Source organism: Hyaena hyaena, unplaced genomic scaffold (assembly GCF_003009895.1).
Source record: "Hyaena hyaena isolate Hyena2069 unplaced genomic scaffold, ASM300989v1 scaffold_469, whole genome shotgun sequence".
Taxonomy (NCBI): domain Eukaryota; kingdom Metazoa; phylum Chordata; class Mammalia; order Carnivora; family Hyaenidae; genus Hyaena; species Hyaena hyaena.
In genome coordinates this window covers 622839-648843 of record NW_024081103.1, presented here as the reverse complement: position 1 = coordinate 648843, position 26005 = coordinate 622839, and the positions used below count along the sequence as shown (strand labels likewise).

General features: G+C 40.5%; 1 protein-coding gene across 1 annotated transcript; it reads right to left on the bottom strand.

The window, feature by feature from the left end:
* Positions 1–4516: 4516 nt before the first annotated feature.
* On the bottom strand, positions 4517–26005 carry COQ2 (coenzyme Q2, polyprenyltransferase). Its single transcript, XM_039253986.1, has 7 exons — positions 25712–26005; positions 21091–21257; positions 12339–12460; positions 11011–11096; positions 9482–9615; positions 7350–7538; positions 4517–5208 (listed from the first exon to the last, which is right to left on the bottom strand). The coding sequence occupies exons 1-7, from the start codon at positions 25956–25958 to the stop codon at positions 5044–5046; spliced, it is 1110 nt and encodes a 369-aa protein (XP_039109917.1). The 5' UTR covers positions 25959–26005; the 3' UTR covers positions 4517–5043.

Genomic DNA, 26005 nt, shown 5'->3' with positions numbered 1-26005 from the left:
TTGCTTAACTGACCGAGCCACCCAGCCTCCCTGGCATTAATAATTTCTACTGGTTGTACCTAACACTAGGTCTTGCAAGTACTCAAATGTCAGCGCAGTAGCACTGTGTAATGTATACATACAATTGTTGAATCAACTATGTTGTACACCTGAAACTAATATAATGTTGTATGTCATCTCTATTTCAATAATAAAAATGAAAAAAGTACACTAATGTATGGTCAATTACAAATATTTACTGAGTGCTCACAGTATGGTGTATTGGAGCTACTTTCCTAAGAAAAGTCCCAGTTACCAAAGAATCTACATTCTAGTAGATGGAGATCGATGATTCCCATGAGAAGGGCAGCCCCATTGAGGAACTAAGTGGCTCAAGTTCATCCAACCGGCAGGCAGAGATTTTAACTCATACAAGCTATTTCCTGGCCTTGCATTCTTAGCAACTGTCCCACTGGTAGCAACCAAGCACTCTGGCAGTTCAGAGGACAAGTCAGTCAGAGCTGGAATCATTGTTCTATTAGTTTACTTTTGCTTCTATAACAAATTACCACAAATTTAGTGACTTAAAACAACACAGACTTATAATCTTAGAATTCCAGGGGTCAGAAGTCCAAACTTGGTTTCACTGGATATTAGTCAAGGTTGTCGGCTGGGTTGGGTCCCTAGAGTCTCTGAAGGGAAAATCTGCATCCTTGTCTCCTTCAGCTTCTAAAAGCCATCTGCATTCCTTGGCTCATGACTCACCCTCACTTCACTCTTAACTTCCTACTTCGTTGTTCCACCTTCTGCTACTGGCTTTGACCTTGTTGCCTTGTGATTACAGTGCGCCCACCTAGATAACCAAGAATCTCAAGATTCTTCTTAATCACATCTGCAAAGTATATACTACATATATACTACATATACTATATAGTTAGTATAGAAGGTAACAGTATATACTACATATACTATATAGTATAGAAGGTAACATATAAGCTAGTTCTGCAGATTAGGACATGGACATCATCGGAGGATTTTATTCAGCCCACAACTGTTGTGATTACTCTAAGGGCTAAAACGTGTGCTTTAGGACCAGAAGGTGGGTTTGGGTGGAAAAGGAAGAGCTTTCAGGTGAACTGAATTTGAAGAGTGTCTTTTCCGTGCTAGGATTAGCATTGTTTGCTAGGGCTGCCATAACAAAATACCACAGACTGAATGGCTTAAAAAAGAAATTTATTTTCTCAGTTCTGGACACCAGAAGTCTGAGATCAAGGTATGGGCAAGGTTGCTTTCTTCTGAGCCTCTCTCCTGGGCTTGGTAAGTGGTCATCTTCTCTCTGTGCCTTCCCACAGTCATCTCTGTGTGCAAGTGTCAATGTGTCCAGACTTCCTCTTTTAAGGACACCAGTCACAATGGATTAGGGCCACTCTAATGCCTCATTTTAACCTAATAACCTCTTTATAGACCTCATCACCAAACATGGTTACATTCTGAGTTACTGGGGGATAGGACTTCAGTAAATGAATCTGGGGTAATACAATTCAGTCCTTAACAGGCTTTAACATCTATGCCAACTGTTTCACGCTGTACAACAGCCCAGTTTGGGCAGATGAGAATATGGCGGCTGAGGGCAGTTCATCACTTGCCTGAGGTCTCCAGAGGGCAAATATACAGGGAGGATTCACGCATGGGCCTGCCTCCTCCAAAGGCCAAGCCCTCGCCGGGGACCAGCTGTCAGGACGGCGGCAATGGCAGAGCTGGGCAGATGAGCGTGGCCTGTGGGTAGTTAAGAGACTAGCCCAGGGGCGAGAGTGTATGTTGATTTGAGGGAAACAGTAGGGTGTAACCTGTGGAAGAGGCACAAAGCCATCTCGCAAAGTCCAGGAAGAGGAGAGCTAGCACTTGTGACGTGTTATTTTCTGACTTTGTAGCCAGATTTTCTTTTATTTATTTTTAATAATTTACATTCAAGTTAGTTAGCACATGGTGCAACAATGATTTCAGGAGTAGATTCCTTAAAGCCCCTTACCCATTTAGCCCATCCCCTCCCCCACAACCCCCTCCAGCAACCCTCTGTGTGTTCTCCATATTTAAGAGCCTCTTATGTTTTGTCCCTTTTCCTGTTTTTACATTATTTTTGCTTCCCTTCCCTTATGTTCATCTGTTTTGTATCTTAAAGTCCTCATATGAGTGAAGTCATATGATATTTGTCTTTTTCTGAGTAACTTCGCTTAGCATGATACCCTCTAGTTCCATCCACGTAGTTGCAAATTGTAGCCAGATTTTCTATAGCTCCCATCCCAGTCCACCCTCACCATAAACTCATACTAGGTAATTGTTCAGTTTACAAAGTTCTTTCACATGCCATTCTGTTTACAATCTCACAAGGATTCTGTAGTAGAAAATTAGGGCGAGGGCCCTCTCCATTGAATGAATCTCCCAAAACAAGACTGGTAATTTCACTATCTGAAGTTATAGTAATCACCATGGCCAGGTGGGAGATAGACACTCTGGCACTAGATCACTAGATGGAGGACAGCTATGCTTTATCTAACGCTGAATTGTTTGAAGTCCGTGGTTTTAGAGGCTAATAATTTACTTCATCGCCCCCTCCCCCAACCCAATCTGCTCCTTACCTATTAATACTACTTTTTCAGCTTTTATACCTGGGAGAAGAAAGAAGAAATGAAATGAAAAGGAACTAAAAGAACTCAGTTAAGTTTAAGCAGCATTTTGAGAGCAAGACAATCTGAGTTTTAACCTATGTTCTCCTGTTCCTGTTTATCATAAATGACTGCAGTTTTGCCGATTCTAGGATTTGCCCATTAACTTTCATCAACCGACTTAGGAAAATAAAATCAGAATACGTTGTACTTACCCTCTGTTAACAGAAATCAGCACTAACGGGTTAAAATTCTAAGCATTTTGGGGCACCTGGGTGGCTCACTCAGTTGTGTCTGACTTTGGCTCGGGTCATGATCTCATGGTTCATGGGTTTGAGCCCCATGTCAGGCTCTGTGCTGATGGAGCCTCCAGTTCGGAGCCTGGAGCCAGCTGTCTCCCTCTCTTTGACCCTCTCTCACTCACGCTCTCTCTCCCTCTCTCAAAAATAAACATTAAAATTTTAAAAAAAGATCCTAAGCATTTTAAAATATAGGGCGATCTGCAAATTATGTAGCCAGTGCAGAACAGATTACGTAGACTTTGGCAAATCACACAGCCAGTCCTCAACAGGACTGCTGCCCCATTTAGATGCTAGAGCTTTTTCTTACCTGCAAAAGGCATTCTGCTTTAAGGCTTCCTCTGGGAACAAGGTAGGGGACGCCACACCAGGCCTCTCTGTGCTAAGCACAGGTCCCCATTGGCCAGGCTCCTCCACCATGCATCCTGGCCAACTTCTTCTACAGCCCACGCATGGGAAAAGGCATTCAGAAAGCAAGATTTTTTGCTATGAGAACTGGTATATTTTTAAGAGGCATAACCCTTTTCTAAGCTCAATTTTTCCATTTCTCATTTCTTTCATTACTGAAGACAGCCCTCCATCTGTTTACAGTCCGTATTCGTATTGTTGCATTTTTAGAAAAACTGTGTAAAAAGGAACAACAAAACCCAGACATCAACAGATTTAAAATTTATCTATCCTGACGCAAATCATAGAAGCTAATCATATTTCCCTAAAAGTAGGGTACATTTGTATTCTCTCCTTCAACTCACTGCTGCTATAGCAGAGTAGAATCATGGCTGCTACTTCTGTTAGGTCTAAACACTCTCAGTGGCTCAATATCTGCTGAATAAACAGTTCACTACATTTTCCTGTGCTCACTTATCAGGGCCTGCCTGGTGTGTCAGTTACACTATCACCACCACATTATCACCATTATACAACTGAGTGTTAACTGCTGCCCACAATCCACATACACAAGTAACTGCCTGCCCTACATCCCACTGTCCATGAGAGCCACTTAAATCAAGTAAAATGTATTTTAGGTTAATAGTGGTAAGTTCTGAGGAGAAAAAGAACAATAAAGGGCGTGGGAATATGAAGTATAGGTGACATCTGTTATGAAATTTTACAAGCAGTGGCTAAGAAAAGCATCTTTGAGAAGGTAACATTTAGGAAAAGACCTGCTGTGAAGGACTGATATAACTGAGGGACAGCATTCCAAGCAAAGGGAAGTATACATGCAAAGGCCCTGGGGCAGAAGTCCACCAGCCCAATAAGGGAAGTTTGACCTGGGAAAATCCTGGAAGGTTCTGAGCAGAAGAATAACAGAACCTCATATAGGTTTTAAGAAAATCACTCTGGCCGCTGTGCTGAGAACATTCTGAAGATAGCAAGGGAAGAAACTGTCAGGACACTTAAACAATACATCATTATCCTATAAATCATGATCAAGTAAGATAAAAAAGAAATCAACAGAAATTAAAACACTCCCTGGTGCCTGACTGCCTCCCTATTTTGGTCACCATGGCTATACACAGAGACCAGAAGTGTGAAATAAATGTCAGGACTGGTAACAACAGAAGTCCATACGGATATAGTACATACAAATTTTTATTTACTTAATTCTCCTAAAATATGAATTTGCTTCAATTCTCCTAAAATATAAAAACCTAAATTACAGCTTTTGGCAGTGAGTAAAGGTCATAACAAGGAACAAGAAACCCCAACTTTCTACAGCAGCTTTTATTGTTCCCTAAAAGTAAAGTCCATTTTCCTACATTCATTCATTTAGATGAGATACAAATCAGGTGTCTTTTAAAGTGCCCCAACTCATACGACTCCCGTAACTGCAGACGGGAATTATGAGCAGAAGAATGCATCCACGTAAGTACTCAAGGTCACTCAAATCCTCAAGAGTTCCTGGTTCCTGAGACAGGAGAAGGATTTTCCTAGTAAATACTTGCACTGAATCCAGGCAAATAGGGTCTATGTCTTTGTCTCCTGGTTCTCAATTCTTTGACATATTGCAAAACTGTTTATTCAAATCTAATTATGTGGTAACAAGACCTGAGAGTGTTTTGTAAAATTTGTTTTAAACATTCCTAGATCCACTTCATTTGCTAATTTTCTACTCCACCGTCTATACTTTCCTTTGCTTCATCTGTCTTCTTTTCTTTCCACAGATTCCCGAGGACAATCCCTAACAAAACTATTAGTCCTAGAGTTCGGTTGGAGGTAAATTTATCCCAACAATCCTCGGGTCTGTTGATGTCTAGAGTGTAAATCTGTAAGAGAAGATCACAAGGCTGCATTAGTATTTAACATAAACTTCCTGGGGTCACAAATAAACACATCAGTACAGAGAGGAAAATTACACTTTGTTACAGGACTTTAAGCAATGGGAAGCCTTTAATGTACCCCAAACTGTTTCCCAGGGTAGAAAAATCTACTATATCTCTCACTGGGTATTATCTAAGCTGTGTCCTCAAACCTTCCACTTGAGGGGTGCATGAATGCTTTGAGAGGCAACCCATACTATTTTTAGTTCTAACTAATTAGAAAGCTCTAAATATTTACACTGACTGATCTAAAATCTGCCTCCTACAACTCCTCCCCTCCAGTTCTAGCTTTATTCTTAGGAGCAATGGTTCTCAGCAGGTGAACAAGTCCCATTTGGGAAGGACAGCTCTATTGGGCAAGGCTGTCTAGAGCATTGAAAGCTATTTCACATACCTGGCCCTCGCTCACTAAATGACGGTGGAGACCCCTCCCCACTTTATTTATGAGAACCAAAAGGACCCCCATGCGTGTGTAAATCTCCTTCCCACCCCCACAAAGAGAAGGGGGTCTGGCAACCTAGACCTGCAGTTAGCAGCCGTTCTAAAATACAGCCCTTTTTCTCCATAGTCATCCTGCAAATATATCAAAAAAGTGTCATGTCTCCATCTTATTCATTCCTAGGCTTAACCATTAGCATCCCTCCTTTTCTCAAATATCCTTTGTTATATGGGCTTCAGGCTGAAAATCATCATGATTTCCTTTTTTCCAAATACTAGAAGTCTATGTCCATCTTCAAATATTGTGGCAAGGACTGGATAGAAGACCACAAATGCAATTTAGAATTGTAAGATGGGTTTAAATATTGCCCACAGTATTTGTAATTGTCCTCACAGTTTTTGCCTTTGTCCACAAATATCCAGGTGCTTAAATATGGCTAAACATCCATTATCCTGACCAGACAATCAAATGATGGTGACAACCCCCACATGCTACGTTATGAGCAAAAGGGAATGCTAAGAACTTCTGAGGAGGAAAATGGTGAAATCTAGAGAATTCTGGAGAATCACCAATTCCCACCTTTTAGGATTTCATTGTGAGGAAAACCAAAAAGTGTGCAGAATGAGTTTGACTTTGTGGACGTTAGATTTTGGTTTCCTTCATACTATGCTATGCAAGTCTTGTTTACACTGATAAGTAATTTGCAATAATGTGTATAAAATAGATCATCTACATAAAGGCTAACACCTATTCGAATCCATTCAAAGGAAATAACAGTAATGCTGATACAAAAATAGAGTCCATCTAGAGGCGCCTGGGTGGCTCAGTTGGTTAAGTGTCTGACTCTTAATTTCGGCTCAGGTCATGATCTCACAGTTTGTGAGTTCGAGCCCCACATCCAGCTCTGAGCTTGGATGGGATTCTCTCTTGTTTGGGATTCTCTCTCTCTCTCTCTGCCTCTCTCCTCTCTCTTCCCCTACCCTGCTTTTTCTCCCCCTCTCTCAAAATAAATAAATAAACATTTAAATTTTTTTAAGAAAAAAAAAAAGGTCCATTTACAAGCAATCTACTTCATTAAAATTAGATTTGGCTCATCCATTTTACAAAAGTCAATAATATAGATCCCAATATAAGCTTGTGGATGATGGTTGAACATCTTGAAATGACAGTTCCCCACTACGTAGGCAGGACTCTGACATGTGAACATTTCATGTCTTAACTGGCCTTAGTCGCTAATGCCAGTGGAACCCATCCCTGTGAATGATTATTTGGCTAATCATTACTGCCCACATATTAAAAATACAGTTATCTTCATCATCAGTTTGCTTTCAGAGCGCTTCAACTCAACCCACAACCTTCAGACACTGCTGAAATTTTCCCAGACATCAATCAGAAGTAATTCCAGAAAAATCAGAGGGAAAAATAATACATCTAGATTTATTTTTAGATTATTTCTCTAAACTAACACAGTGGGCTTTTTTACATCACATGTTGAGGCAGGGGAGGGGGTGGTTCAAGGTAACATAAGCCAAGGAGTTGTTTAAGAAGTACCTTGCTTGGTAAACACAGAGGTTGTTTCCTGTATAAATCATTTTTACAATTTATAACTCAAGGGAAAATGAAGGGGAAAGGAAGAAAAAGGTCAAACCTGGTGTGCCAGATGGGCTCCTACAACAGCCAGGGCAGCGTAGTAGGGCATGGTCTGAGCACTGTTCACTCCCACCAGGCTCAGCGCCCCCAGCATGGCCACACCGAAGCCACTGAGCCACTGCTTGGTGTTTTCATTGAACCGCAGCGCCGTGGACTTAAGACCAATCAGAGCATCATCTCTTTTGTCCTAACATCAGAAAGTAATAATAAACTGTCTGGCTTTTATTGACATACCATAAAATTCACCATTTTGGTTGTGTAACTATCACCACTATCTGATTCCAGAAGAAATGCTCTTTGTTTTTTTGTCCCCCAGAAGAAACGGTCTTTCAAACTACATACGTTGTGAAAGCCAACCTTAACTTAGAAACACAGGCTGATCAGTAATGAACGTGCAGGCCAAATCCAAGTTCAACGTCACTGCTGAAACTGTCGTCCAGCTCTATTTACATGTCACTGTATTGCTTCCAACCCTATTAATGACTTTTAACTATGCACGGACCACATTAGAGTAAAACTCAAGTCTACCTGTTCACATAGCTCTTCCTTGCCTCCGAGTTCTCAGGTCTCAACAACTTCTTGTACATTTTAGTTTCAATCTTGCTAAAACTGCAGATGTAGAAAAATGCTCCATTCACTCCTGACCACATCCATTCACATTTCACTACTAGTTTGGTTTATTTCTCACCTCTCGCATCAAATTCTTTAGGTAAAGGCCGATTCTGGTGATACACTCGCATCTAGCTGCCTGACCTCCAGCAATTTTATTTCTAAGCTCTGCCACATATGGTTGTGATTATGGCCCTGTGATGTCAGAGGCCGTGTGGCCAACTCTGCACCCACCTGCAGGCAGAGAGCTATCTTTTGGGTCTCCAAATCCAAAGAACAATGAGTGCAGGATTAGTGTATGTTTTTCCCTTCATACTGTAAGCACCTTCACGGTGCAAACTGTCTTTCGTTACACACAGTACAAAAGTGTCAATGAGTGTGTGGTGTTTCACTGAAGAAGTGAATCTAACTGGAGTACAAATATCCTCATCACTGGTTCCAGACATTACTGTGAAAAGTACAGGCATCTCTTTTGAACTGTCAGTCAAGTTTCACTTCAGGAAATCAGGCTGATGAGAGATCTGGAAAACTTCATGATAATACAAACTCAGTGGGAGAGAGAGGTTAATGAAAGAAAGCATGATGAATTCCAGACTGGAATACTAGAAAAACATTCCATCAAACCAGCACATATTCTTCAAGTAAATGATTGAGAATACAGTTGTGTTTCAGAAAAATCCTGAGAAGAAACTTTTTCAAAGATCATAAATGTAAAAGGAAAATTAAGAACATATTCTGAGAAAAGCAAAAGTAGGTTTTTTAATTAACTTTATGAAAAAGGCTGTCTCAAAAGCTGTATTTATATATATATTGTTATAAATATTTATATAAAATGCTTATTTTAAGTAACACACTCTTAAAAATTTACCCCCCAAACTCATAAAGATATTAGTGATTAGAACATTATTACAATTGCAAAAACTCACAACTTAAATGGCCAGACTAGACAAATTGTTCACTTAAAAAGATTTATGGCATATTAAATCAATGGACTATTATTATGCAGCCTGAAAGAGGTAATGACAAAAAAACAGGTACAAATATGGGAAAGTGTTTACTACCCACACTACTAGAAAAAAGATTTGCCTGGCAGAGGCCTCCACAGAAGGGAGGAGAACGTGGCAGTTAAAAGCACACACTGTAGGGACTGTCTGGGTCTGAATCTCAGCACTGCCACCCACTATGTGACAGACACGGTGCTTCTCCACATGTTTCCTCATTTATAAAATGAGGATAATAAAAGCACCTTCCCTCCCAGGTCATTATGAGGATTAAATTACTATTTGTAAGGTTTCTTAAAACTGAGCCTGGCAACACAGTATACACAATTTAAATGCTTGTAAATGAAAGAGTCGATCTCTTTGGGAAAAATACATATATATGAAGCAAAAATGTTTCATTGGTGCCAAAGAAGTGTGAATGATTTTCTTTTCAGAAAAGACACTTTCCCTTTAATATGGTTCATAACGTTCTTAAACGGCAATAATACACCAAAGTTAAGAAAAAAGGTATTTTTTTTACCTGGTGAGCGTAGATAGTATCATAAATCAGCGTCCACATAATTCCAGAAAAGTAAAGAGGCAGACAAATTGATGGATCACAGGAGCCCTTGATAGCAGACCATCCAAGTAATGCTCCCCAATTAAAGGTCAACCCTACAATTGGTGAGACAGAGAAAGAGGGCAAGTCTAAATACACTTCAGACTCCCAAAGGGAGGAGGGGGCACTGGCAAGTATTAAGTGTGTCTATGCATTAGCCTCTGTACACTGTTTGTGTACTATGTCTCTTCCTGAAATTCTCTCAGCTCCCTGTGGTGGTGACTAGCTACTCTGCACAAAAAAGTTAAACAGGCTCAGAGAAGTTAACTGATAATTCAAATAACACACGGGTAATAGAAAAAATAGTTTCATGAGAACATTTACCCTACCGAGCACGGTACCTGGCAGTCAATGAATAGTAGAAGCTGGGGTTTCAACCAGACCGACCTGAGTCAAACCCCTGTGTTCTGTCCTTTATCACTCTGCTTCCCCCATAAGGTACAGAAACAAGAGTACAAACGGGAACACTTCCTCATTCCGTAAGCCCACCCTCCCTGAGGACTGTAAACACTGACATGAGGACAACTCCCAAATCTCTATGTGCTCTCTGATCAGTTCTACACTTCAGACTAGATCTGGAACTGTCTGCCTGACATCTCTACGTTCAAGTCCCCAGGTGCCTCGTACTCAGTGGGTCACATAAGTCTTTTCTCAGAAAATCCCCTCTCTTTTATTCACTAAAGAAAATAGTTCAAACAGCTAGAATACTTTTAGGAATATTCTAGTTTATTCTAGTAGTAGGTATTTTTGGAATAGATTTTGATTTACCTACCTGTCTTTTGTTTGCTCTACCACCAAAAATTTATTGAATACCTGTGACATGCCAAGTGCTGTGTAGATGCTGGGCCATGCACATACAAAGAAAGCTTTCTCTGTTAGGCATGTATAATTTATAACTGGGGAGACAGAGGTCGCCCCCAATATCTTCTTGTTCAGCTACTGCTGGTGAAATGAGTAAGTGCCACACTGGAGTGTTGCGGGAGCCAGAGGGGAGCCTGGCTAACCTACTCCGGGAGGGCTAAGGAAGGCTTCACAGAGAGGGGCTGTCGAAGCTGCCACATGCTAACCCTTCCTGCCTGACTGTGCTTTCTACCCCAACCCCCCACATCCTCAGGGCATCTAGGCCGGTCACCTAAAGAGAAGGGTATGGTCAGATCTGTTAATTTAATTCATGACATACCTATATTTTTTTAAAAAAGCATTTCAGGAGATAATAATGATGATATAATCTTAATAAATATATAAGGTTTCTTAGCCAATAAAAATGGCTAATTGCCCGCCCTTAAAATATGAAAATCTATTCTTGGTTTAGAAAATTTCATGACTGACCTGACATTTTATCACTGCCACATCACACAATACATACACACACACACACACACACACACACACACACACACACAGAAGTTTGAAGGTATCCAAGGAAATACTTGTAGTTATTTCAAGCTCACCCAAGGCTAACTGAGGCCAGTATGTAATTCTTTTCATTAGTGGGTAGGTGATGACAAGAACTAGGGATGCTGCTCCCAAGGCTATACTGAAATCAAGAAAAAACATTAAAGATTAATGCCACCATCTCATAGAAACCGATAAATAAGACAACAGTAATAATCCTAATTGGAAAATGATTGATCTTAAATTATACTTTTTGTTACATAAGATTATTTTCCTGGACCTTGATTAAGATAAAAGATGATTAGTAGACATTTCAAGTATCACAAAACAACCAGACAAAATAATAATACATATAGTGCTTTCATATATTAGGTGCTATTCTGACTGCTTTACACATGTTAACTCATTATAATCTTTACCACAAACCTAAGAGGCAGAAAGTTTTATTCTACTTGTTTTTTGCATATGAGGAAACTAAAGCACAAAGAGATTAAGTACTTTCTTGACTGTCAAAGAGCCAGTCAGTAGCAGGGCCGGGATTCAAACCTAAGGAAGGATGGCTCCAAGGTCCAACTTAATACTCACTGTATGCCTCTCTAAATGTTGTTTTAGGGTACTGGAGATGTCCAAACAGAATCAGAGTCAACACAGCCCTCCCAAGTGCACGATGGGTGCTGCTCCTCAGAAGACGACAAGGTCACAAAGCACCTATAAAAGGGTTCTTAGGTACCAGCTCACCTAACACTGCCCTCCAGGACAGACCTTCCAAAAGCACTTTCATGTGATGCTATCAGGGCAAAGCACACGATCAGGTCTAGTTTCTATAAAGTGACACCTATCTCTTGTCTTTTTTCCCCTCATTTAAGTACTTTCTAAGCAGCCATCTGATGCCCAAAAGTTTAACTCTGTCTCTATTGAAGAGACATAGAAATGAATCCTTCCATTTTTTCCCTTTGTCATTGATAAGGAACATGATTCTAGGAAAGACCCAGTTAATCTTTTTGCAAAATGAGTATAATTACTTCTATCTACTTCATAGAGATATTGTCAGGATAAATACAATTACACATAAGGGTATATATACACATCCATGTATGCATCTGGAAAAGCTATGAAAGTGTGTGTCCCCCAGGGAACAGGCAATGAAAGTATAATGGTGGTTCTGAATAAATTAAATGCTGATCTTTCAATTCCTTCGGCTGAAAACATTCTTGATTTTACAACAAACACGTGGTGACTTATTAATTTTGCTAACTTACAGATATCCAATAGGTAACCAATAAACAATTCTGTGATAAAGATGTTTCTATTTTATTTATTCCTACTTTCTCCACTTCTAAAAGAGAGACTTTATACATGATTCTGAAAGAGACATTTACTATACCTGTAGTAATTCAGACACAGAAGAACACCTAGTGCCAAGGTCAGCTGTCCCCCGAGGAAAATAAAGGATTGGAAAGTTGAGATGTCTCCAGCAGCTATTGGACGATTTGCTGTTCTTATAACCTTAATACATAAAAACAGATACCTGAGCCTCATGTCACGGCTCCATCATGGATTTAAACATGTAATCAAGAGAATGGCTCATGGCAGCCACTAAGGCAAAAATGTGAATAAAGAGTGAAATCAACATTGGAAACACTGCCAAAATCAAAACTTCATGTTGAAAACAGCTTTGAAAAGTACCAAAAATCCCCACCACTCATTCCACTTCCTTTCCTTCTCTCATCTCCATCTCCAAACAGATAAAACAAACCAACTTCTCTCATCTGGCTATTTAGTTACCCAGCTTATTAGCAAGTATATGCCTAATTTCCACAGAGCAAAGAGAGACAATAATAATGATAATTCTCAGAAAAGAGAAAATTGCAGTGAATGTTCTGATTACAGGAAGTACTGCAATTAGAAATCAAGTGTAAATACAGAAAAAAGACAGATCACCTGGGTTTGAAAGTGGGAGTGCTTTTGCCAGGCTACTTAAGAATGAGTCTATAATCTAATATTAATTGTACCCAAGTGTAAAGGTCGGACTCAACGTAAGAATATGAACAGACAGCTATTTTTAATATGTAAAAAAATATATATTATTCTTTTCCTGTCTAGAGATCATGAAATATGATTATTCTACACTGAAGCATTAAAAAAAAAAAAGCATAACCAAAGTTTTCATCATTGTTAGAAGAACTCAAGATCTGAGATCCTAGAGCCCAGCATTCCACCACCACCTACTGGCTGTGTGAATTTTGGCAAATTACTTAACTTCCCTTGTGCTTAGGTTACTTCCCTGCTAAAAAAAAAAATGGAAAGAGAGAGGGAGAAGAAGAGAAAGAGGTACTAAGAATGCCTACCTCACAGAGTAAATGCAGTGTGTAAAGCATGTAAGTATGCAATAAATGTTAACTACTATTAACATAACATATCTTTGTTTTGATTGTGATTTATATCAAGGGTTAGCAAACTATGGCCTGTGGGCCAAATCCAGCCTACTGCCTATTTTTGTATGGCCCATCAGTAAAAAGAATGGATTTTACTTTTTTAGACAGTTGAAAATAAGTTAAAAACAAAAAAGAGTGATATATTATGATACATGAAAGTAATATGAAATTCAAATTTCAGTGTCCATAAATAAAATTCTATTGAAATGAAGATATATCCATTTGTTAACATATCATATGTGGCTGCTTTCGTGCTCTAACGGAATCATGTAGTTACAACAAAGATGGTATGTCCCACAAAGCCTAAAACATTTACTATCTGGTCCTTCACAGAAAAAAATTTGCTGACCCAATTTATAGCATGCCTCACTGTGCAATACAACAGTTTGTCAAAAGCTACAATGACTCACCTTGGCTAGAGTGCCAGAATTGGATCTTTTATCTCTGATTTGGTCCCTAGAGTCTTAGTTGGGAATATATTTATGTCTTATATTTCCTGTAGATATTACAATTATTCCGGCTAGGATGTGAGTGCTCACAATGTGCCACTGTTCTGACAACTATGTATGCATCACACCACTGAATCCTTACAGCAACCCTGACTTTTAGCCACTCTCAAGTTCTTGCCATTTCTGTTTAAGAATCTGAGGTAGAGAAGCTTGGTACCTTTCCAAGGTCGCAGATAGTGGCACAGTCTATCCAGTCTCACTGACAACACAACTAAACTCAGTTTACACTGTCCCTTCAGCAGTGGTCAACACGTAGCTAAATTTGAAAGCTGAAAATAAACAAGCACTCCATCAAAAGACTAAAAATGATATAATATGATGATCAGAATGTATTCTATGTGGTTTTTATGAAATCAGATTGCTCACAGCTTATAAAACTAAATCATTAATGCTGTGCATTGAGATTATTTCAATGTTTATGGACCTAGTGTTTATCACGTGGTTGGCAGATTATATACGTCAACTAAACGCATTAACCCATATACCCGAGTAACAATTCAACTTATCATTTAATTTACTTATTACCTAATGGACTAAGATAAGCACACCCTGAGCCACAAACAGCTCTACTGATGTACAGCCTTTAAGAAACTGAGATAAGCATGACAACGTGGCCAGGCTTTTTAACTCATTCTTAAACATGCAAAACTCTGTTGTGTTTCTTTAGGCTAATAATGAACTATCTGAAAGAGAAATTAAGAAAAGAATCTCATTTACACTTGCAATAAAAAATAAAATACCTAGAGACAGATTTATCCAAGGAGGTGAGAGAACTGTATATTGAAAACCACTAGACATTAATGAAAGAAATGAAAGAAGACACAAATAAATGGAAAGACGTCCCATGCTCACGCAATAGAAGAATTCACATTGTTAAAATGTTCTTACCACCCAAAACAATCTACACATTCATGCAATCCTTACCAAAATTCCAATGGCATTTTTCACAGAAATAGAACAATCCTAAAATTTGTATGAAACCACAAAAGACCCCCAAATAGCCAAAGGAATTTTGAGAAAGAAGAACAAAGCTGGAGGCATCACACTTCTTAAACAAGCTATACTACAAAGCTACAGTAATTATTTTTAAAAAATTTTTACATTTATTTATTTAATAAATAAGTTTTTAACTTATTTTAACTTTAACTTGAATAAATTCAAGTTAAAGAGATCTTTCTTTAAAAAAATTTTTTTTCAATGTTTATTTATTTATTTACTTATTTCTGAGAAAGAGAGACAGTTTGAGCAGGGGAGGGTCAGAGAGAGAGGGAGATACAGAATCTGAAACAGGCTCCAGGCTCTGAGCTGGCTGTCAGCACAGAGCCCAACGCGGGGCTTGAACTCACGAACCGTGAGATCATGACTTGAGCCCAAGTCGGAGGCTTACTGACTGAGCCACCCAGGTGCCCCTACATTGATTTATTTTTGAGAGACAGAGTGAGACATAGTGTGAGGGGAGGAGGGGCAGAGAGAGAAGGAGGCACAGAATCCGAAGCAGGCTCCAGGCTCTAAGAAAACGTTCAGCACAGAGCCTGATGCGGGGCTCGAACACATGAACTGTGAGATCATGACCTGAGCCGAAGTCAGACACCTAACCGACTGAGCCACCCAGGCGCCCCTACAGTAATTAAAACAGTATGATTCTGGCATATAAACAGATCAATGAAATGGAAGAGAGAGCCAGAAATAAACCCAAACATATATGGTCAAGTGATTTATGACAAAGGAGCCAAGACTGTATATTCCCTATACAGTGAGGAAAGAACAGTCTCTTCGATAAGTGATGCTGGGAAAACTGGACAGCGACATGCAAAAAGAAGAAATCTGGACTCTTATCTTACAGCACACACAAAATTAACTCAAAATGGTTTAAAGACTTGCATGTAGGACCTGAAACCATAAAACTCCTAGAAGAAAATATAGCAATAAGCCCCTTGACACAGGTCTTGGCAATGATTTTTTTGGATCTGAGACCAAAAGCAAAAGCGACAAAAGCAAAAATAAACAATTGGGATTACATCAAACTTAAAAAGCTTCTTCACAGCAAAGGAAACCACCAGCAAAATGAAAATCGACCTACTGAATGGGGGAAAATGTTTTAAAATCATGTACCTGATAAGGGGTTAACATCCAAATATATATAGAACTCATGTAACTCAATAGTAAAAAACAAACAAACAAAAAACACACAAAAAAATCCCTCAAAAAATCCAAATAAAAAATGGGCAGAAGATCTAGTTAGACATTTTTCCAAAGAAGACATATAGACAGCTAACAGGCACATGAAAGGATGCTCAACATCATTAATCAGCAAAGAAATGCAAATAAAACCACAATGAGATATCACCTCACACCTGTTAGAGTGGCTGAGAGACAAAGAGACAGAAATGACATGTATCGACGAGGAGGTGGAGAAAAGAAAACTCCCGTGCACTGTTGGGAGGCGGAGGATGTACTGACGCAGCCCCTGTGGGAAACAATATAGAGGTTCCTCAAAAAATTAAAAATAGAACTATCCTGCCATCCAGAATTCCACTTCTGGGTATTTATCCAAGGAAAACAAATACATTAATTTAAAAAGATACATGCACCCCCATGTTCACTGTAGCATTATTCACAATAGTCAATAAATGGAAACAATCTAAGTGCCCATTGATTGATGAACGAATAAAAAAAATTGTGGTACACACACACATACACAAAATGGAATACTATTCAGCCATTAAAAAATCTTGCCATTTTGCATCTCAAGCTCTTTATGTTCAGTGAAATAAGTCACAGAGAAAGACAAATGCTATATGATCTCTCTTACATGTGGAATCTAAAACAAACAAGATAAAAACTCAAGCTCATAGAAAAAGAGAACAGGTTGTTGGGATGGATGGGAGAAATGGGTGAACTGTTTTTTTTCCCCTCCAGTTTAAATAAATTGAACAACAATTTAGAAAGGAAATTGGATTACAAAAGAGAGATGCAGATAACATTTTAAGTCATGTTAGCAAAATCTCTTCAATAGTTATAAAACACTCATTTAAGAGCTTTGTTATATGTCTATAGAGAATCTGGACTTGGGGCAGCTGGGACCTGGGTGGCTCAGTTGGTTAAACATCCAACTTTGGGGGGTGCCTGGGTGGCTTAGTCGGTTAAGCGTCCGACTTTCGCTTAGGTCATGATCTCGCGGTTCGTGGGTTCGCGCCCCGCGTCGGGCTCTGTGCTGACTGCCAGCTCAGAGCCTGGAGCCTGTTTCAGTCTGTGGCTCCCTCTCTCTCTGACCCTCCCCTGCTCACGCTCTCTCTCTCTCTCCTAGAAATAAATAAAAAACATTAAAAAAAAAAAAAAACATCCAACTTTGGTTCAGGTCATGATGTCATGGATCGGGAGTTCTAGCCCTGTGTCGGGCTCTGTGCTGACAGCTCGGAGCCTGGATCCTGCTTCAGATTCTGTGTCTCCCTCTCTCTCTGCCTTGCCCTGCTTGTGCCACCTCTCTCTCAAAAATACACATTAAAATTTTTTTTAAAAGTTAAATAGCTTCTGGGCTCTTTTAATCAGAGAAAAAATGTCATGCAGGAGATATACCTAATCAATAACCTTTTATCTAAGGGGGAAAATCATTTAAAAGGAAACTAAAATGGTTATATTTTGTTAACTAAAAGTTGGTTTGAATATTTTTGTAATTAACCTTTTTCTTTTGAGATAACTGTAGATTTATATAAAGGTTTTAAAAACACCTCTGCATTTTGGGGCGCCTATATAACTCAGCTGGTTAAGCACCTGACTCTTGATTTTGGCTCAGGTCATGATCTCTGTTCATGAGACCCGGCCCCACATCGGGCTCTGCACTGGACACGGAGCCTGCTTGAGATTCTCTCTCTCCCTCTCTCTGTCCTTCCCCTGCTCTCTCTCTCTCTAAAAAACAAACAAAACACCCTCCCAAATCTCTTCATTTTAAAAATATAGAGATTCCATATATCCTTTATCCCGTTTCCCCTGAGAATAACTCACATTTGCAAAACTTTACACTGCAATAAAAGATTATAGCCAGGACTCTGATATTAGCTGCTCTTAACATGTTCAAAAACTATTTTAAAAGGATCCATACCAGAAGCCACAATCCTATTGTTATGCAGAAGGAAAAACTGACCAAGATGTATGAACCCCAAATCAACACAGTATGCATCTCCTGGCATGGACTAACCTATCCCAATTAGGTCAGCGGGACCTAATTGTGTTTACCAGAGATGTGTTTACCAGAAAGTTCCTGCCACTTGCCACTATCCTATCTTCCAGCCACACACAAACCACAGTGCTGTTGTTAAGCTTTATACTTCATTTCACAGCCATGCCTTTGTATCTACCATTCCCTCTGCGCAGAGGGACCATCGCCCTCCAGCCCACCCTTTTTTGCCACCTTATTCTGACACAGTTCAAGGGTCAACCCCCGGAAAGTTCTCTCTGCTCCTTAGGCTGAGGTAGGTGGTCTTCAGTAAGCTCCCTGGTAGATACCACTCTCATGATAGTGAAACCATGAAATTGGGAGGTGAGGAACACTGTCTTTCAGCCATGCAATCCTAAAACCTGTCACTGTGTCTCAAACACAGCAAGTATTCAAAACAGTTTTTTCTTTTAATTAAAAAATACATTGTGATACTGTTCTTATAAACTAAAAATCATCACAGGTGTGCCTTGCTGAAGGAAAATCAGACCAGTATGGAAGGCAAACTTGAGATGATTATTCACTTTATATAAACGCATAGAAAAGCATTCACTTCATATAATTCAGTATGGCTTTATTATTTTTTTAATGTTGACTTATTTGAGAGAGACAGCATATGCATGTGCATGGGAAGGGCAGAGAGAGAGGGAGAGAGGATCCCAAGCAGGCTCTGAGCTGTCAGTGCAGAGCCAGAGGAGGGGCTCGATCTCACGACTTGAGAGATCATGACCTGAGCTGAAGTCAAGACTAGGATGCTTAACTGATTGAATGACCCAGGTGCCTCCGCCATGGCTTTCTTCTAAACTGAAAGTTTATTTGATTATTTACTCAAACATTTAATGAATGACCTTGTATTTGTTATGTCACAACTGCTAGGGTAAAAGGCAAACAAGATGGAATCTTCCCTTGAGAAAATAATGGTCTGTTGAGGAAGAAAGAAATAATTATACACACTCATTGGAACATGCACAGAAAATAATCCAGATGACTATAATGCATCAAACTGTTACATGAAGTTTCTCTGGGGGGTTGGGGAGAGGAGATAAGGAACACTTGCACTTTCTACACTTCCTATTTCTGTACTGAGTTTTTCAGATTAAACATATATTATTTTTCTAACAAGAAAAAAAATAAAATTACATTTTTGTAAAGAAATAATAATAGCAAATGCTAACAGGGGCCTCCTTGGCTTGTTTAAGACTTGATCCTGCCATTTGCAACAACATGGATGGACCTGGAGGGTATTGTGCTAAGTGAAATAAGTCAGTCAGAGAAAGACAGATGTCTTATGTTTTCACTCATATGTAGATCTTGAGAAACTTAACAGAAGACTACGGGGGAAGTGAAGGGGGAAAAATAGTTACAAACAGAGAGGGAGGGAGGCAAACCATAGGAGACTCTTAAATACAGAGAACGAACTGAGGGTTGATGAAGGCGAGGGAGACGGGAAAGTGGGTGATGGGCATTAAGGAGACCACTTGTTGGTATGAGCACTGGGTGTTGTATGGAAGCAATAAACCACGAGAATCTACCCCAAAAACCAAGAGCACACTTTACACACTGTATGTTGGCCAATTTGACAATACATTATATTAAAACATAAATAAATAAATAAATATTTGATTTACAGAAGAATAGTTGTAACTCTAATATATATAATTATTTTTAAATGTTTGTTTTCTAGAGAGAGTAAGAGAGATAGACAGAGCGTGAGCAGGGGAGGGGCAGAGAGAGAGAGGGAGACACAGAATCTGAAGCAGGCTCCAGGCTCTGAGCTGTCAGCACAGAGCCAAATATGGGGCTCAAACTCACAGGCAGTAAGTAAGATGTGACCTCATGACCTGAGCGGAAGTCGGCCGCTTAACCAACTGAGCCACCCAGGCACTCCTGTAGTTGATGACCACTACCTCTTGTATCCCACATATTTCTTTTGAGGTTTACTTTTAATTTTGCCATCCTTGAGTAATTATTATTATTATTATTTTTAAATATTTTTATTTATTTCTAGGAGAGAGAGAGAGAGAGAGACAGCGTGAGCAGGGGAGGGTCAGAGAGAGAGGGAGACACAGACTCCGAAATAGGCTCCAGGCTCTGAGCTGGCAGTCAGCACAGAGCCCGACGCGGGGCTCGAACCCACGAACCGCTAGATCATGACCTAAGCGAAAGTCGGACGCTTAACCGACTAAGCCACCCAGGCGCCCCAAGTAATTATTTTTTTTAAGGTTACTTATTTTGAATGAGAGAGAGACAGAGTGCATGGGAGGGGCAGAGAGAGAGGGAGAGAGAATCCCAAGCAGGCTCCACATTGTCAGTGCAGAGCCTGAAGTGGGTGAGATCATGACCTGAGCCAAAATCGAGTCAGACGCTTAACTAACTGAGCCACCCAGTTGCCTCGAGTAAGTTTTTTTTTAAATGTTTATTTATTTTTGAGTGGGGGGAGGGAGGAGAGGAGAGAGGCACGGGGAGAGAGAGAATGAGTGAAGGAGGGGCAGAGAGGGAAACACAGAATCTGAAGTAGGCTCCAGGCTCTGAGCTGTCAGCGCAGAGTCCGAAGCAGGGCTCCAACCCACGAACTGGGAGCTCATGACCTGAGCCAAAGTCGGAAGCTTAACCTACTGAGCCACCCAGGTGCCCATGACTCTAATATATATCTTAAAGGAACTAATGATGGTTCTTTTGGATACCCAAAGGTTCAGGATGTACTTTTCACTTTGCTCCTCACATCCTTACCTTGGCCTTCTAAACTTAATTCATTTTGTAAAAATGAAGTACACACCCTGCATGGCCATTTGCATCAAGGAAGGAAGTACACTGCACTTTGCAACACCTGCCATTCAACTGAAAAATGGCACTTGTTAGGCTGGTACACTGAAGTACACTAAAAAAACCTTTGCTTTCTGTGGCTTTCAAAAGTGATGCCGCCATGTTACTCTGCAAAATTGAGAGGAGCCTCCCTATTCCTTTCCAGGAAGAAACTACCTTTTTATCATAGTCCCGGTCCCACATGTCATTAATAGTACAGCCTGCTCCACGCATCAGAACGGCTCCGGTGCCAAAGAGGGAGAACATGTACCAATCTGGAAAACAACCTGGATCAGCTGCTAAACCAATGCTCCAAGTACATGGCAGGTACAGCAGCCAGGTTCCTAAGCAAAGATAAAAAGACAAAAAAGTACACATTCAAGTTAGTTATCTGTCCTCATTAGTTTAAACACTACAATCCCAAAGAAGTAAAGAACGCAAAGTCAAAAAACACATGACAAAACCAGGGAAATAGATTTCCGGCTCGTATCACAAAGGAATCTTCGGCCCAATGTGCAGGGTTCCTAGAAACTGGAAAGAGATCAATAGTCCAATGGAAAAACAGACAAGAAAGATAAAGTTCACAGAAAAAGAGCTACAAATGACTCTTCTTTATATGAAAGATCAGCTTTGAGAAATACACATCAAAATTCCACTGAGATAACATTTTTCACATGTCAGATCGGCAAACCCCAAAGTTTGACAATACACCCCGAAGGGTCTGATATGCGTCTCTCATGAGGTTACCAGGCGGTCCAGCCCATACGGAGGACAACCAAAACGTAAACATGTGGGCGCTCACTCCCATTCACCAAATACATACATTTGAATGTCAGTATGTTCATAGACCACGCTGGGGGATACATTAGAAACTGGAACACGGGGCAGGAAGGCTCAGTTGCCCTTTCTGAATTTTGTATCATATGCATGCATTACTTGCTAAAAAAAGTTAGTGAAGCTTTCTTCACTGTTGTTAACATAATAAAATAAAATAGGTCTGAGGGAGGGAGGTCATTAACCTACTGTTTTTTAAAATATCTTGCACCTACATGCACAAATGGGATTAGTTCTTGGTATGTAGCCCATAAGCTAGATGAAATTAAGCTAAAACTAAGTAGATTGTACAGATAGGAGACTTCATGTGTGAACTCTGATATTCTACTTTCAAAAGAAAGTCTTTCAACAAATGTTTGGATACGGTGCCTATTAAGATAAATCCTGAGCTTCCCTTCCCAGTTTAGTCACGTAAGAGAAAAAGGGGATGTGGCTAAATAAAGGTGAGATCCTATACAAAAATGGCCAAATGACAAAGTGCCTGTAATCATATTTACGCTTCATAAGTTTAAGCTTTATTTATATACAGATATTTATAAAACACGTACAGGAGCTGAGAATATAAGTGACAAAGAGAGAGAGGCTTTCTGCCTTCATGCAGCTTATAAATGAAAAGGAAGAAACACAATTAAACAGGGTCCTATAAAGGCATAAAACAGTGCCACCCAAGTCACGGGGGGCGGGGGGGATTAGGGAGGACACAGAAGAAAAGGTAAGGAGAGGCTGAAAACAAGAAAGGGCCAGTCCAGACTCAAATTCAGGTTCAGGCTCTCTGGGACAGACTCTTATTTGGCGTGTCCCTTATAAAATAAGGGCAACAACAGCACACATTTACTGAAGGTTCATGAAATGTTAGCTACTGTTTTAAATCCTTTTATTCACACCAACTCATCTAATCCTCAACCACACCCTTACAGAGTAAACTCTACTACTGTTCCTATTTTACAGATGAGGAAACAAAGGCTCAGAGAGGTTACGGGAAACAACGGGTTTAACTACTTCCTTTTTCCTGGACCTACCTGTATAGCTCGGAGGGGCAGGGTTACTCTGAAACAAAAGAACACCACTTGAAAGATATTATTTTCCCAGTGCAATTAGAATGAGTCGATTTAAGAAGAATTCTGGAGGGAAAGAATGTGTAATCACCTACAGCATTTTGTGTCTGGAACGAGACTTCCTTCGCCATCAGTCTATATTATAGGTACTACAGGCACTTACCTTATAGGCACCCGTAGGGCACCCCCATGGATGAGGGGGCTTCCTATAATGCAGGGGAAGGTCAGACATTCGGTTTCATGTCTGCCACTGATAAATGGAGTGACGCTGGACACTAAAGTATCCTAAACTTTAAGGTTCAGTCTTCCTCATGTACAAATGAGGGGAAAGACTATCTACCTCTCCGAGTTGTTAGAAGAAAACAATACTAGTGATGATGAATATAAAAAGAGTAATAGCAAATATACAGCTGTTACTATGTGCTGTCATGAAACACTTGATGCTCACGACAAACCTATGAGATAGGCACTATTTTTATTATACCCACTTAACAAATATAAAAATTGAAGCCCAGAAAAGCTAATTTACCCAAGGTCACAAAGGCAAAAAGTAGCAGAGCTGAAATGTAAACTTGGGCTGGTAGACTTAGGTCTGGCTCTAGTCTGTCTAAGGTCAATGCCATATCCCTCAGTATACCTAGATCTCTACCAACACTTAAGTTCTTTTTGCTCCTTTGTGCTCCTGATTCTCAGCAACAGCTCTTTCCTTTCTTCCCTGTTACACTGTCACTATTCTCTCTTCCATGAAGAAGGATACAGAGGTGACAAGGACACGAACAAAAAGAAAGGTCTATTGTAGAAAAAGAAAAAAGTCCCTGGGAGATGAAATAAAATGAGCAAGTTCTGAAAGGTGACGGGCAGACCAAAAAGCCTGTGTAAACTGATTCTAAGAATTTTACTGAATTACATATTATCGTCAAGACAACATAATTACCCATAAAGGCAGTAAGACAAAAATTACACCACCAATTTAGCGTAAAGAGTGCCACCTGCTGAAACTTCCTGAAATACTATAGTTTGTGACACATTTGAAAGAAGCAGCAATCCATTCTCAGAAATAATGAAATCCACTGTGGTTTATAAAAACAAACCAACTATAACAAAGTAAAACAATGAACATAAAACTTACCCCACAAAATAATAATTTAAATAAAGAAACATCAAACTTATAAATTCTACTGTCAATTTATTGTTCCTGGCATATAATAGGGGTTCAAAAAAATGTCAGTTGAATGAACTACAACACAGTCTATTAGTAAATTGTCAAAAAAACCCTACAATTATCACCGTATTTAGAACTAAAGCATACAAGCTGGTATCTTCATAACATACATAATTATTAACCCAGCCTTCTCCAATTCCCATTTCTCCATTGCTAAAGCCGAACATTTCTTGAGCACTTTAATTATGTCAGTCATTGTTCTAAGGACTCGACACACACATATATAAAATAATTCTCATGACAACCTTATAAAGTCAGTATTATCAGCATCCTCATTTTATAGATGAGAAATGAAGAGGTCTTTTATGCCTTGTATCCGGTCCCCAAATGCAAGGGGTCGTGATGGCAGGACTGTCCCTATTATTTAATTTGCTTTTATAGTTTAATAGCTAATCGTTATAACTCATAGTGCTCTGATCCCAAGTAAGTAGTGCATAAACCTAGAATACCACAAGCAAGACCTACATTTGGGTCTTGGCTAGGCAGAGGTGGAGTGAATGTATCTAGGCATCTGAATGTATTTCCATGCATTGTGATGGCAAACGCTATCATCTAGATTACCTGGAGTTTAAACTCTACCCTTCCGTTCCCACTGTCCTTCCTTCTTTGGTTCAGCTCTTATCCAGCCTCGCCTCCCAGTAATTTCTATACCCACTGCCATTCCAGACCAGCTCATATTCTTGAGGTTCCAAATCTCCACCCTTGGGTCTTTGTGAAAACATTTCCCTCAACCATGAAGATAAGATCTCTTATCTCCTCTGCAAAATCTACCTGTCCTTTGAGATACAATTTGCTCTGGACACTTTCTAACAATGGAGATCCACAGTAATTAATTACTCCTTTTCCTGCAGCACCTGGCCATCTGTACAACTAACATTTGATCTCCTACTTTCCCAGCTCACCCAATAATTTGTCTTTTTCCACCAAGACCAGGAGTTCCTTGAAAGCGGGGAGGTCCATAGCTCCTTCTGTACCCGAGCCTAGGTGATATGGTAGGAATTCGTTTGCTACAACTGCAAGCTACGTAGGAGGCCCTAGATAGAAGTAACCCATTTTTGCGGAGCTTAAATTGTACTGGAGACTCAACCAACCAATAAATGCATCAGGTTAGTTAGTGGTGAGTGCTGCGAAGAAAAATGGAGGGTCCAGGTATAAAGAGTAAGGTGGCATGTGTTAAATAGGAAGGTCACGGAAATCTTCGGAGGCAACAGTTAGCTGACAGGCGGTGGACAAGTGCTGTCTGTACTCGCTGCATTCAACTGAATTAAATCTTTTGTGTTACTGGAGGTGCAGGGCAAAGCTTGAGCTCAGCAACAAAGCTAGGTTCTCCTGGTCCGGCTCTGCTTCCTTCAGTCATTACAGTTTTAGTTTTCTGCTTTGGGAGCCTTACAGGATACAGGAAGGATCAAACAATGAATGTGGAAGTGTTTCGATATTGTAAATCTGTGCAAATAAAGGGTCACAAGATCGGAGCTTGCGCTCGATTCACTGTTTACACAAGTAAGCTTTTTGCTCGCCCCGAGCACTCAGAGTTCAGGGGGTGGTGAAAGCCCTCGAGCCACTTCGGAGATCGCCCCTCCGGGTGTCCCCAGAGACCAGGCGCCCGGCTGCGAGGCCGCAGCTTTCCGGCTTCTTCTCCGGTACTCCCGCATCCGCACCCACCCACCCCGTGCGTGCGCGCACTCACCAATAGGCTTGTCCAAACGCATGAGGCGCAAGTAGGGCTGCAGAGGGCGGGGCGCCGAGTTCACGACCGCAGCGGCCGAGAGGCTGAGCCGACGCCTGCGCGATCCCGGCCCGGCGGACGGCCGCCAGGGGACGGCGCGGGGTGTGCCGGCCGCGCGCGCCAGGAGGAGCGCGCGGGAGTCCCGCAGCCACGCCTGCGTCACGACCCGCAGGCCCCGCGCGAGCTCCGCGCCGCGAGCGCCCAGCATGGCGCTAGGGAGGGCGTGGCCCCATGCGGGCCTGAGGTCGTTCTCTG